Source organism: Cricetulus griseus, chromosome 8, assembly GCF_003668045.3.
Source record: "Cricetulus griseus strain 17A/GY chromosome 8, alternate assembly CriGri-PICRH-1.0, whole genome shotgun sequence".
Taxonomy (NCBI): Eukaryota; Metazoa; Chordata; class Mammalia; order Rodentia; family Cricetidae; genus Cricetulus; species Cricetulus griseus.
Genome location: NC_048601.1, coordinates 97211587 through 97226941, shown reverse-complemented (window position 1 = coordinate 97226941; position 15355 = coordinate 97211587). Strand labels below are relative to the sequence as shown.

Genomic DNA, 15355 nt, shown 5'->3' with positions numbered 1-15355 from the left:
AGATGCCAGTGAGCTAGAAGAAAAGCAACTTCACAGTAGGCCTAAGGAAGACACACCAGTTCTCAGATTTGGGGACCTAGGCATCCCTATGGGAGAAAGGATGCAGAGGGTGCATAAAGGCCAACTAAGGAAGTGACAGCAACATCAGCCAAGCAGAACAGACAAATAACATGCTAGCTATTGCCTCATGTACAGTCAGGGCTACAATCAATCTTGATGCAGTATGATGCCATAGGCCAGAGCATAGAAATTCATATCACACCACAGAAAACAGCCAGAGAAGGTTAACTTATCAAAGATTGCACGACACACTGCCTATTATTTATTAAAAATTAAATAAAAATTTCAAAAGGAGTAGGCTTTACTTTTTAACCAAGAATGGATTTGGGGTTAACAAAAAGCTCACTAGCTCACCATTGCTTGTTGGAGGAAATGGTACATTAGGCTGCTTCAGCCGGTAAGAGCTTGCTAATCTGGGAGGATTTGCAGATCCTGGTGGAGGCCCACGAAGAAGCAAATGCTGTCGATACTCCAAACCTGGGTTTACTCTGTGGCTACTGACCAAACCCATGGATGGACCATCTGGAGCATTACTAACCTCATAGCTGTTAGGAATTCGCACATGAAGAAGGTCGGAAAACGCAGCCACAACACTGCTAATGTTCTAAAACAAAATTTAAACACTGTGTTACTCAACTAGAAGAAAAGTGAGCCACTGAGCAGAATTAATACTTAGGATGATGCTGTCTTAATGATATATACAGTACAAAAGACCGCAACTACTTTATTTTAAACTTAAACTATTATCATGAACTAGAATACAAACAAAGCCTTCACATAAACAGAAATCTTCAGGGTTCTAGCTGGCATTGGGATCTGTAAACAGTAAACTATTCTAGCTACCTTGGTATCTGACAGGCCTAAAAGACACAACCACAGGAAATGAGAAGGCCCTCGTGATACTTATGGGAAAACTCACTTCTATCTAGTTCTGGCAAAAAGTCCAACATGTCCACAACAGTTCTGCAGACAATCAAAACATCATTCACTGTACTGTAGGTCTGATCTCCAAGAACATGTCTTTATAAAAAATGGAGCTTTAAAAAAATCCTTGATAGATCATTAGTGAGTGCTTTAAGCACAAGCTGCCTGTACAAAGTTTCTGTTGCTTTTGTAGACTCTATTATTGACTTTAAGGCTTCTTTCTAGAGTTCTTTAAAGCAGACATCCTTTTACAAGAACACATGAACTCTCGGCTCCTATTTTTCTTTTTCTTTTCTTTCTTTCTTTTCTTTTTTTTTTTTTTTTTGGCCTTGGCTTAGGCTCAGATTAATGTCATATTTAATAGTCCTCAAGTACAGTCTAGATGTCCGAAATGAGTCTCCATCCTACCCGTATCATTTGTTCTGCTACCCTGAATTCTGTTTCATTGTGAGCTTTAACAATGGGACACACTCTGCAGCATAAGTGATTCATCTTTTACCTCAGCAGCTGTAGGATGCAGGGTGATTGCTACAGATATAAGACCCGATCTGGGACCATTTGGGGATGAACCAAAAGGTGAAGTAAAAAATAAAGTGCCAGGCTCAGTTTTGATTTCATTTCTTCTTGATTCTGAACCTAAAAGGGGTAGGGGAGAAAAGAGTATTATAGCTTTCAAGATCAAAATATTTACAATAGTAACCTGATAGACTAAATTAATAAGGCTAATCTCTTACTTTTCCCAGAAATGCTGGGAAGAATTGGGATGATGGGGGATGGAACCGGTTCTGGAGGCTCTTCTTTCACCAATGACAGATCTGGGTACCTGTTCACCTCTACACCAACCACACTCTCAGGAGAAGATGAAGGAACAAAACTGTCAGGAGTGTCCCGGTCACCATAGTGATCCTGTATCCTGAAAGAGGAGCACACACATCACAATGTGCAAACCCATTGGGGTTTCTCACCAATCCCATACGGACCACAGGAAGGGTACTCTCAGCAACAGCAATAACCTAACAGCAACTGGATCAGTCATCACTCTTCTAAGAAAACAGAAACTATACAAGTTTATGTTCAAGTCACACCTCATGTGACTACACAGGCATCTATCCTGCTGCTGTGCAGAGTGGCAAGATGAGAGAAAACATGGTCACTGTGGTGCTGGAGGTGCCAAATTTTCTTAAATAGTAAAATACAGTGGGAAAAGGGGGAGGATGGGAGGGAGTAGACTCCCTTGTCTCAGGCAAGGTTCTGGTTTACCAGAGAGATAGTGAGACCTCAAGCTAAGAATATGGAACATTGCTATGAATCTTCTATCTTTCATTTCTCCTACTCATACTTAAAAAGACATGAAAAAGGCTTCTGGGCAGTCATATAATATCCAGGGATTAAACAGACACCTGTGTTAGATCACCAAATACACACTCCCTAGTATGATTCTCTCCACAAGGCTACAAAGTTGGGAATTCTTAGTTGTGAGGTAAATGATAAAGGAAACCTGGATTTTAAACCCCAACAAGTGACACTTCCATGTGGCTACAGAAAACATCTATCCTGTTGACGGTGTGTACAGTGATAAGTTTTCTTAATAAAGTATGACACTTCAGACTAAATGGACATCTCAGAGCACAGAGATTCATCCGATTTTCCATGAAGAGAAAAGAACTCTTTAACTAGTTGATGCCTACCAGTATCAATAAATCCAACAAATCCTACAAACAGCTTAGAAAAGGAAACTCTGAAATATGGTTTCCCCATAACCTCAATGTCTATTTCATTATCATGGAATATAATGCTTAAGTTATGAAGACTTTAAAAATGTACAAACTAACTGCACTTCAACAGTAATGATGCCTTAGACAGCTTATATTCAAGAGTACTTCACACTTCAAAAGTTTTTATATACTATTCCTAAATATGCTAAGCACATTATTTTAAAAGATGCAACTAATTGATATTTAAAAGTAGTATCTCAGGCTGAGAAATGTTTCTGGCTGCTCTTCCAGAGGACCTAGCTTTAGTGTCCTTTCAAAAGACACAGTGTGCACAGCACAGCTTATAACCTGGAACTCCAGTTCCAGGAATCCAGTGCTCTATGCTGGCCTCTGTGGACACCAGGTATGCATGTGGTACTCAGACACACATTCCGGCACACACACACACACACACACACACACACACACACACACACACACACACACACACACACACACTCACGCTCGCACTTATAAAAACAGTTTCTACCTTAATTCTTCATGATTATTATGAGGTGGTGTGGGAAGAGAGGCAGGAACATCCACTGTCTTTGGGGCTGGAGCAATAGCTCGAGCCAGCAAGTCATCCTGAGGTCTGAAAGGAAGCTGAAATGGCTTCGGTCCTAAAGTTCTGGCAACTGCAACATCAAACACATAGAACCAATATGTAGGGCAAAGTTGATACATAGATAGCTCTGTACAAGTTCTGTGAACATTGATACACAACTTTCAAAGGAAGACTCTTCAGAAGTATAAGATTTAGACACTGTTATCCTACCTTCATGGCTCACCAACACGCCAGCTTTTCCAACAAGTTCTTCAGCCGTTGCAAAACCATTTGCCATCTTCTGGCAAGCCATAGGAGGTGGTGTAGGAGGAAGAGAGGCAGGGGGTGTTGGAGGATTACTTAAATTATTCTGCTGCAGGAGACCAAAAAATTTTAAATTATATGCTACTGAGCAAATATGAATTGACCTTGCTAAAACCTAATTCTGTGAATTTTTAGTACAAGGAAACAAGACTATAAAAACATAATCCAGAGGCATTTCCATTTCCAAATATGCAAGAACACACACGCACACGCGCACACACACAGGGCCATGAGGTTATCGGAATGGGATGTTGTTATCCATTTGCCTACTTGGCCCAACTTGAACATTCAGCTTTGAAATGAAGAACCCAATTTTTGTTACACTTAATTTTATTTTATGTAACCTTTTTTAAGTTTCATGATTACAACAACCAATGAAAAGCAGCTTTGAAATTGAATAAGTTGCAAAAGTTGTTAAATATTCCTTTACTCAACTTTCATTAAAATAGGTCCTATTTCTATAAAAATGCAGTTTGTCATTTTAAAAATATAATGGCATTTTACATCTCAGAGATAAGAACCTGGACTGCCCAAAGTCTCTAAAAGAAATAAAAAGAGAAAAAAAAATAGTAAAGGTACCAAATATACTAAGAAATACAGTTGATTTTCAGTTATCCCTTTCAGCCTTACATTTGCCACCAATTTGTCATTTAAGTTTTGGTCTCTCCAAGGAATGCTGGTGTCACCCTGTAATAACTACATATAATAGTGCAGTGCAAGGAGAGAGTACAAGAAGTAACACTGAAGAGCAGCCTGCACTGAGGAATTCTAACTGAAGAACAAGCCATAAGGACAACAAAGGGATCGTGGAGACGGTTATCTTAATAACAGAAGAAAAGCCACAAGGAAAACAGACACTCTCACATTATTTCTCAAAGTAATTGCTTTGTTTAAGTCAGATACGAAGTAAAGTGATCTTATGATGCAATCATAAAAATATTTTAAAGTAATATTGACTTGATTGACTTTATGCTATTTTGGTAACCTAAGAATTAGTGCATAATTTCAATTAGCACCTAAATTATTTGATAAAATATATTAAAACTTTTAAAATTCATTTTCCAAAGTAAAATCTAACCATACTTTTTATTCCCACTATGTACCATCAATTTGATTCATTTTAAGAGTTAACAAAGGCTACAAGGAAAAACATGTTTCCTTCACAATGTTAATATACAATGGATATTTTCCACCATTTGTATTCTTATCTCTAGGAATTTTCAAGCATACATATTAGAAACACTTAACCAGATACACTTTTATCTTTTAGCTAAAACTAACTTCAGTGAATCTTGGGAGACTCCATGTAAAATAGATGCAAAACTAAGCCACATTGCCCAGTGGTGGGAAGCTCTCCGACATGAAGCAAGGCAGCACCCTGGCAAAGAGACATACCTTGTAGATCAACTGAGAATAGTAGTCTGAGACCCCTTCAAGGGCGGCACTGCCAAAAGTTCCTAGAAGTCGAGTCCCACTATTAAATTGGCCACTGCCATAAGGAAGAAAGTGCGCAAAGTTCACTCCAATGATCGGTTCCATTAGAGGGAGCAGAGAAAGCTGCTATTAAAAAACACATTTAAAAGTAATGTACATGATTAACAAACATGGAAGTGTTTGGGGGCTTCCTAAGACCTGAAGTCAAATAAGGATCGTGAAAAATAAGACTTAAAAATCTGAAGATTCAAAATGTTGCAAACTATAGAATCTCTGGGATATATGTCAAATAAGTTTTATCCCCATCTGTTAAAGAGATGACAACATGTGCCTTACCAGAAAAACATGCTCCTTATCTTTGTTTAGTAAGAACCAGGCCATGAACAGAGGTCAGGCCCTGCCAATGGGAACGGGAGTTGTGGGAAGTGGTCCCCTCCCAACCACAAAGGTGTAACAAGCAGAGTTTAAATGAGAGTCCATGGCTGCATTTCTCTGGGTCCAGAGTCACAAGAAATGGGGGGACAATGTTTCCTGATGCTGAAGCTGCTCCTTCTGAACATACGTAAGTCTTGACCATCACCTACCAATCCATCTACTGGAATGTAAATCTCAAGTGCCAATCACGTAAAGTGCAGGTTTGCTAGCAAACCAAGTTCATTAGTTTCCTTGTCCATCCCTTTATCCTTCCTTTATCCCTGCAGCTCACTATTTTAATTAGGAACTAACGGTAACTAGGTGAAAGCTTCCATTTCATAGGGCTGAAAGCACTTGCTCTCTCCCCATCCTGGAAGTGGCAAGGGCTGTTCTGACAGCTCACCTGTTTCAAGTGGGTGGAGGAGTCAGAGCTGGAATACACAGCCTGCTTTTCCTCTTCATCCTTCTTCCTTTTCTTTGAGCGAGGTGCTGCTTTCTCCCCCGTCCTCTGAGTCCGTTTGCTTCGCTGTTTCTTGGTTTCACTTCCTCCATCTGTTTTTGGCAACTGGCTGTTGCCACCTCCAAAACCACCTTGCATTTGAGCCCCCAAAGTTTGCTAATGTAATTGGAAAGGTTAAGAAGTAAGTAACTACCCACATGTTTGACTCTCAGTTCATGCTAGACCAGCTCCACCTTGTGATTTCATATAGAAAGCATGGCATTGCATGGAAGTTACACAGGGAGGTTGCTTTCTGAAGTAACTGTCCCTCCTTCCTTCTGCATTCAGGTATATTAAAATATGAAAAGTAGCCAGCCTCAATATTGTAGGAAAGTTTAGCACTCCTAGGTAGAAGAATGAAGTATGACTCCTCGCTGTGTATGCTGGAGCCAAGGAGGCACCAAGCCATCTGCCTGGGCAGCTTCTGTACAGTGGCCTTGACGATTTATTTTTGATCTCCCAGAGGAACTAGGAACTGTTGTGATCTAGGGCTAATTTACAGGTTCCAGGAACATTTTAAAGCCCGTACATCTGAGGTGAGAAAGCAGCTGCTAGGAAGCAGTAAGATGTCTTACTAGCCCCTCAAATGAGTGTCAATTCCTACATTTGAATGAAAACATAATGGCTATATACTTAGTCAAAAGAAGAGAACACAGATGATAGCAAATTTATCTTTCCTTTGCTTTAAAAAAGATTTATTTTGTTTATGGAGGTGTGTGGATGTTTTATCTATATATGCATTATATACACACCATATGCATGCCTGGTGCTTGCTGAGGTCAGAAGAGAGCATTGGTCATCTGAAGCTGGAGTTACAAATAGTTACAAACCACCATGTGGGTGGAGAAATGAAACTCAGGTCCTCTGCAAGAATCCTACATTCTCTTAACCACTAAGCCATCTCTGTGTCTAGCTTCCTTTCCTTTTTCTTTTGCCTCCCTGGTAATGAAGAAGTGAGAGTGATACAGGACTTTTTTAGGTTTCAACTAAGTCTGTAGGTACCAATATCAAAATATAGGAATATTTTTTCATGCTTATTTCTAAAACTAACATGGTTTGTTGCAGATAACTATAGTTGCAAAACTTAGTACAATCAATTCTGCATATAATTTTTGAAGGCTTTGAAAATTATAGCTTCTAATTATGTTTTAAGGAACATCAAGTGGGTGGCAAAATTATAGGCAAAGGGAAATAAGTAATAAGCAGCCATACACTTTTTATGAATGAGTTGGCCATGGCCCAATAAAACTTTTAAAATTCATGGACAAATTTAAATTTCATAAAATTTTCATTTATCATAAACAACTACTTTTTCTTAGATTTCTCCCAACTGCTGAAAACTACAGAACACATTCTTAGCTCACACAGATCAGGTTGAAGCACACTAACACTGCCTGGGTAGATCCCTGATTTCTCCAAGAGCAGTGTCAGGGAAACAGAGGAGCCCTGGGACTCTCTGGGTCCAATCCTACACCAAATGAACCAGCAATCTCTGCCTTAATAGGGCCACCATAATTATGTAATCAGGCCTGCAGCATTTCCCCAGCATTAGTACATTTTCACCAGGGGAATCTTGCTGGCTGATGCATTCTGATTTAGGACTATAGTAGTACAAGAAATTTGGTATGCTGTAAAATCACTCCAGGTAACGTGCATGCTACTGGTCCTTAAGGAATGCCCTTTCAGTACCAAAGGCCTACCATTTCTGTAATTGGATTATGAGAGACTGACCAGGCAAGTATGTTAAGTATGCATACCTCAGCCACTTTAAATGCTTTACAGACATTATCTCTAATTTTCACAATTATCCTAAGATGTAGGTATAACTATATTTTAAGGTACAAGTATAGAAGATCACAGAAGACTTGTATTTTATTCTTTTATTATTTTGATGTTTTGAGTGTTTGTAGTCTTCCTGCCTTAGCTTCTTGAGTGCCGAGATTACAAGTGGGTACTACCATGTACAGCTTCACATGGTTTTTGTTAGTTTTCATCTTAAGAGCTAACACCTCATGCTCATTCTAATATATTAGTTTCTACTTTTTGTACTTGACATGTACCTGCTTCGCTGTGCTATTAAACATTCTTGTATGGCACAAATTTTAGATGACATGCTGAGGGTAAAGTCTATGCGAGCAATGCTCACAGCAAATGTGATGTGAACACATGGGCATCCACACACATCTGTGATTGGTCAAGTTCAGGAAGCTATCTACAAGGTTTCAGAACCAACTTTCACAAAAGAAAACAAGAAATTAGGAAAAGATAGGGGTAAAGAAGGAGGTGCAGCACATGGGGGAGCAGAGAGCACAGTGGGCATAGGACAAAGGTCCTGGGGATGAGGGCATTCAGTATTCTCAGAGGCAAAATGCCTTGGAGACAGCAGCCAGGGATTGGGCCTGGGTAACAGCATATTTACCAGAAACAAAAGACTAGAAAAGCACAACCACAAGATGCACTGTATGCATGCACGAAACTCTCAAAGAATAAATTAAAACAAGGAAGAGACCACAACTGCAAATTAGATAAAAGTAACAACCACTAGGTCAATGCTCAATCTCTACTGGATGATAGGAGACGACAGAGAACGATTATAGTCAGCAATACAGCCAATACTTATAAGAAGACAAGCTTCATTATTCTTAAAATTGCAAATTTGGCCAAGAAAAAACACTACTGCACTTCAATTAAAATGTAAAAATTATAAAATCCCAACTGAGCAGCATCCCAGGGAAGTTCTGTGAATGCACTAAAACCACCACTACTTATGAAAGACAAGGAGCAAAACAACAAGCAGACCTATTCCAAAGATGGGGAAAAAAAACTCCTGTTTGTGAAACATCTTAATGAAAGTTCACTAAAACGGGGTCACTCTGTAATCAAAGTGTGTATCTAAAATTGCCTATCATACAAATGAAAAGGAAATCCAATGTTAACACTTAAAATGGGTAGAATATCGATAAATAGAAAACTACAAAGATGGAAATAGTATCCACATCTAAAATCATGTTATTTTTATGACACCAGTAGTTCCCAATAAGGGTGATTCTTGAGAGTACTCAAGGAAAGTAAGACAAGTGCAGAAACTGTCTTCTAAATTTTAAAGAGGCTAATGGAAATTATGCACTTATAAAGGTTCACACATATTTCCTTTGCTATAGTTCATCCAACTTGGTTACAATAACCAGCTGAAAGGCACATATAATGCATACAGTAATGTTTGCTTTAATAACAAGCAAATAAGTTACTCAAATATTTTGTTAATATAAGTTAAACCATGGTTCCATAGAAATAAAAACAAAAAAGCTGCAAAATAGTTTTAAATGAATAACTTGTTGACATTAATCTGCTAAAATAACTTAAAACAAAGGCAAGTTACAGTTTTCACAACTGACACTTACCAATCCTTCTGCTGGGTTCTGCTTTTCAGCCAGTTTGCTGTCCTTTGCAGAGCTGTCATCTGAACTGAAAGTACCCTCAGGTTTCTGGGTTAGAAGCGAAGAGGCCTTTTTATTTTTTAACAAGTGTTTCAGTAGTTCATTTCCTGTATCTCCTTTGGTAACAGGGGCTCCAGCAGGACAAGCCATGGTGTCTTCAATCTTACTACCGGTTTTCTCTTCTACATGGGCTTCCTCCTGATGTGGGCATGACTCTGTCTCAGTCTTTTCTAGCTTTATCTCTTCAGCTTTGCTGGGGGGTTCCATGGAAGGCTTGTCTACCTCTGAATTAACATGTATTTGTTGATTTGGAGTTCTTTTTATGAATTCACTGCTGGGAAGTTTGTTTTCTGACTCTATACAGGGCTGGCCTGTTGCCATATTGGCAGTGGGAGGGCAAACTGGCTCCACTGCCTCCTCTTCTCTTTGCTGAGGAAGCTCACTGGGTATGCTCACTGTAGGAGTGGAGGTAGTTTCGGAGATGCCGGGGGTGAGTGGAGCAGTGGAGTCTGAGTGGGGGGTTGATGGTGCTTTGGTTGATTCTGCATCATCATCTTTTTTCTTTTTTCTTGTTCTTTTCTTTTTCCCCTTTTCTTCTGGGATTATGTCAGAATACAACTGAATGAGAGACTGGCTTGACCCTGAATAATTTTGGCCCTGGGTTGCAGCAGCATCTTGGCCACATGGGAGATTGCTAGTAGCTACTGGAGGTGTTCCTGATAAAACTGGTGGGAATGGAGGCCTCAATGGGGAATGCTGAAAGCTGGACCCAGAAAGACTTCCGGGCCCTTGCTTAACAGAATGAAAGTTTGGGCTCCCACCAGGAGCAGATGGTGAATCTGGAACAAAAGAGGATGGAGGTCCTACTTGCCGTCGCTCATTGGTTTGCACGAAAGTTTGGTTTGGGGGTGAATTAACAGATGCTTGTTGGACATTCTGCTGTTGTAAAACTGGCCCCATTTGCTGCTGATGTTGTGGAGACTGCTGAAGGGGTCTTGACGGCTGCAAAAAGTCACAAGGTCTGTCAGAACTGTAGAATGGCATCTGGGACGCAGGTGTCCTGTTGACTAGCTCAGCACCCATCAGACCATGCTGCTCCATTTCCATCCTCTGCTGCAGAGCCCTCTGTCTGTCTACTTCTTGCATCAGCTGGACTCGCTGCCTTTCCTGCTGCTCTCGTAAACGCTCTTTCCGCTCCCGCTCTTGAAAACTTTCACTGAAAGGGTTGTTGTCGTCAAATTCTACACGAGGTGGTGGGCCACTCTGCGGATTTGCACTTGACACTGCTCCTGGGGCTGGTGTGCAAGTTTTTATAGATAACTGGGAAATTGGGGGCTGAATCCTAGGAGGATTGAGGGGGAGGTGAGCAGGAGCACTATTAGGTTGCCATCCAGGTAAACTGGGCATTCTAGCAGGGCTGGTGTGGCCAGAGATGACTGCTGTGTGCTGCTGATGTTGAAGCTGCTGGGGTACCATGGGAAAGCTGGGTTGGCTCATGGTAGCTGGAGTGGCACCTGGAACAAGAGGTGGCTGGGGCTGAACCCCTGGCATGAGGATGGGAGGGGCCAGGGCACACTGTTGCTGCTGCTGTTGCTGCTGCTGTTTGATCCGATAATCTTCAATCAACTCAGCATGTTCTTTCTGTTGTTTACGAATCTGAAACAATAAAAGTAATTATTAGTCAAACATATAAAAGGCAGGTACCATACTAAAACACTGGTTAATAATTTTGGTGGCCTATGATCTGACTTAGATCATTGGGACCCACATGGCAGAGGTAGACAGCCAATTCCTTTGTTTGTTTGTTTGTTTGTTTGTTTTGAGACAGGATTTCTCAGTATAGCTTTGGAACCTATCCTTGCACTCTCTCTGTAGACCAGGAAGGCCTCAAACTCACGAAGATCTGCCTGCCTCTGCCTTGAGAGTGCTGGGATTAAAAGCATGGGCCACCAACGCCCAGCTGACAGCCAACTCCTAAATCCTGTTACCACACATATGCTGTAGTACATTTGATCATGTGCACCCAAACAAAAATATTTTGAAAAATTTTTTTACTTATGAAAGTTCTTTACATATTAAATATCCACAAAAAACTAAAAACTAGTTTTCTGAAATAAACATTAAATTCACATGCCATTTAAACTACAACACATCTAATAGTAAGATAAAACAGAAAACAACAAAGTACAATGCCACAGAAATTACATTAATATATAAGGTTAGAATAACTGAGAACATACTAAAATTGTAACCATCTACTACGATTCCTTTCTTTCCTTCTTTCTTTTTTTTGTTCTGAGACAGGGTTTCTCTGTGTAGCAATGGCTGTCCTAAAACTTGTTTTGTAGACCAGGCTGGCCATGAAACCAGAGAGCTGCCTGCCTCTGCATCCCAAGGCTGGGATTAAAGGCGTGTGCCACCAACGCCCGGCGATATGCACATTTTAAAATGCAGTCACCATACACCTCTTGCATAAACATATATAACTCAGGACTTCTAATAGTAATCAAATTTACTTTCTTGGATTTCCTAGGCAAGCTAGCATATATTTTGCAAAATAAAAGTGTTTGGTCTCCTCTATAATAGTGTATAACTTCTATCTTTCTGTTTGTTCTTTTAAGATCTACTGTATGGACCTGTGGGTGCCCACATACCACAGTGTGGATACAGAGACCAGAGGGCAACTTACAGGAGTTGTTTCCCTGCTTCCACCAAGTGAGTTCTGGGGATTGAACTCAAGCCATAAGGCTTGACAGGACACACCCTTACCAACCAAGAAGCAACCTTGCCAGCCCATTCCGATCTCTTTTTGTTCTTTCTTAACAATTTACAGCTTGGAACTGAGAAATTAAGATTAGCTTGATAACCAGAGGCAGTGCGATGCACAGAGTACATTGAACGGTATCTGGGACACACCCAGGGTCCTCCATGTCTTCTTTTGACATTTGAGTATTTGTTGTGTGGGAATGTGTATGGAATTCACACATATGTACGGAATTTAGAGGTCAATTTTTAGGCTTGATTCTCTCCTTCCACTATGTGAGTTTCAGACTTGGAAACAAGTGCCTTCACACAACGAAGTATCACAATAACCTGTCTCTGTCATTTCTTACTTCTTCTAAGAAATGGAGATTATAACTCAGGGGTAGAGTGATTATAAGGGAAAATAACAGTCAACTTGACAATCTAGCATCACCTGGGAGATGGGCCTCTGGGTATGCCAGTGTGTATGTGTGTATGTGTGTGTGTGTGTGTGTGGGGGGGGGTATCTAGACTGTTACAGACGTAGGAAGATCCATCTTAATTTTGAACAGGACCATTTCTGGGATAAGGGATCCAAAACTGCATAAAATGGAGACTGAAGTAAACTCCAGCATGCACACAGTTGACATCTGTTTCTTGCCTACAATTTCAATGTGACCAGCTCCCTCAAGCTTCGGCTGTTGATTTTTCCACCATGACGGACTGTATAACCTGGACTTATGATCCAACATAAATCCTTTCTTCCTTAAGTTACTCTTATCTCAGCAGCAGGAAAAGAAACTAAGATACCTAGTAAGTGCAAAGACTCAGGTTCATGTGCCAGTATACACAAACAAAATCTATAAACTACTTTCTTACTGAGATTATAGGGTATTATAGGCAACCATGTGTTAAGGATGCGCCTGCCTAATTTCTGAAAGAAAGTATATTAGCTCACAAATAGGATTTCATCAATTGATTCACAAAAAACTAGGCTTTCATCATGCTGCTTTTACTCAGTAGGACACTTTTGAGATGACATCTGTCATGGGTAGAAAATACATAAAATACTAAAAATACATCATGTAATTATCTGCTTTAAAGAGTATTTACCAACAATGAACATAGAACCAGAGAATGAAGCTAAAGAGAAAAGAAGCTCTCATCCTGTAATGGTCCTAGTCTGTTAAGCTATGAAAGCAGTATAATCACCATGTTGTTGTAGGTACACTGTGTTGGCATTTGTGACTTGGAGGAAGACGGCTGAATCTAAAGCCCTAATCTAATAGATGACTAATGAGCAAGCATGCCACCAGACCTGGACTGATTTGCCAGTCTCTTTTCAAGTGGTGGTGTGTACTACCAAACTATAGCTCTGTCCTTCACTGAAGTTATGATTCTTTAGACCAAAATAAGAAATAAACATAAAATTATATTATTAAAGTCAGGTGATGGTGGTGCATGCCTTTAATCCCAGCACTGGAGAGGCAGAAACAGGCAAATTTTATGAGTTTGAGCCCAGCCTGGTCTACAGAGTGAGTTCCAGGACTACAAAGAGAAACCCTTGTCTTGAAAAACCAAACAAGCAAACTAAAGACTATGAAAAAGAATCACCAGAAATTCAAACCAACTATCAGAATTTTAGTTAGAGCAGAGAACAAAGGACATGGTAAAGATAAACATGGAGGCAACTAAGTACTTGCCAGATCTGATTTTTATTCCAAGCTAGAGTGTCTCTGTGAGCCTCGTGTTGAAGAAAGCCTTCATCTACCAAATGTTGTGAGAACATGTGTTTAGCTGGCCTGGAACTCACTATTTAGACAGGGATAGCCTGGAATTCATATAGATCTACCTGCCTCAGCCTTCCAGGTGCTGTGATTACAGTGATTTCTTAGGACAAAAGAAAAGAAAGGGTATGAAAGTTCTAATTCAGAGTTGCAAGATCACTCTCTTTAGTGGCAACCAGGAAGCTAGTAAATGGCAGCAAGCATCACTCAGACAGGACAAGGCAGCTACTTCCTCAGTTGTTAAGAGGTCTTAGAGTAGTGTAATTTGCGTACCATTTAACAGCACAAACAAAAACCCTGAACCTTTGAATGAATGCCACATCAAAACACCTCTTCGACAGCAGAAGACTTCCAAACCTGTCCATTACCTGCTCGAGCTGTTTCTGGACCATACTCTGCTGCTCAGTCACATGCTTGAGTTGCTCTGCGTCCTCTTCTGGGAACTCCCGCCCTGCCTTCTTAGCTGTGCGCTGCTTGGCTGAAAGAGCTTTCTTAGATTTCCTGTGTGCACCAATTTGTTCTTCAAGATACTTCTGTTGCATCTGAAGAAGCTGCTGGGTCTCCTGCAGCCATTCTTCATACTGCTTACGTTGAGAGTCATCTAAGGGAAAAATCAAAATTACAAGTCAAAAAATTATTAAAGTTAAACAAGTTCATTTGTAAGATACAATTTCTTTGTGAATATTTGAAAGATAATTCTCAATATCACAGTCCTATATAACAATAAAGTATCAGCTTTTAGAAAAAGCATTTATTCAAGAAAGCCAGAGAATGCTTGATTAAAACACTAGTTAACTTAACACTTGTAAGTTCTGCAACTCCAATCTTCCAAAAGAACCATCGACTTATCTAATCCATAAATCAAACTGTATATTAAGTTGTATGTGCATTTTATTTCAATTTTACAAAGAGGCAAGGGAGATAAATCCCACTAACATCCAGAGCATGGATTAGGTAGTCATTTCCCATGCTGATTTCTCTGTTTATAATATTTTCCCTACATCTTAGTAGTTGAGGGGCGGGGGTATATATATTAAACAGAGAGAAGACACCCAGAAAACTTTAGAAAGAAGCAATTTGAAGTCTACATTTTATAAACAAAATATGTAAATTGAAAATATTGATAACCCATTCATTTTGTAATTGCTATGTCTACCAGGGGAGGGATAGCTAACCAAGCAAGTAATCCCTCAACTCTGAAGACTGCTAGCCCTCTCCCATCACATCTTTGTCTCGTGCTGAGAGAGCGCCTTGTTCTCCTAGAGCACTTTAGTCCAATGACGCCAAGTCTCCAAAAAGTCAGCTCAGGTAGTGAAAAATCTCAGTTTCCCTTTCACTGACTACAAAACAAAGAAGAGCACAGTCCTAAAAGGTCATTAGCTGAGAACAACATCAATGATAACAGATTATCATACATTAAGATCCAACCAAAT

The 15355-nt window shown here is 40.0% G+C and overlaps 1 protein-coding gene across 1 annotated transcript in view; it reads right to left on the bottom strand.

Moving 5' to 3' along the window:
* The window catches only part of Kmt2c (lysine methyltransferase 2C), a 193961-nt gene that overhangs the window by 15623 nt on the left and 162983 nt on the right, over positions 1-15355 (bottom strand). The window contains 9 exon segments of the mRNA XM_027428523.1: positions 415-664; positions 1484-1620; positions 1719-1897; positions 3229-3376; positions 3517-3658; positions 5005-5169; positions 5861-6073; positions 9358-11049; positions 14291-14523. Of these exon segments, the coding sequence (XP_027284324.1) occupies positions 415-664; positions 1484-1620; positions 1719-1897; positions 3229-3376; positions 3517-3658; positions 5005-5169; positions 5861-6073; positions 9358-11049; positions 14291-14523 (3159 nt within the window).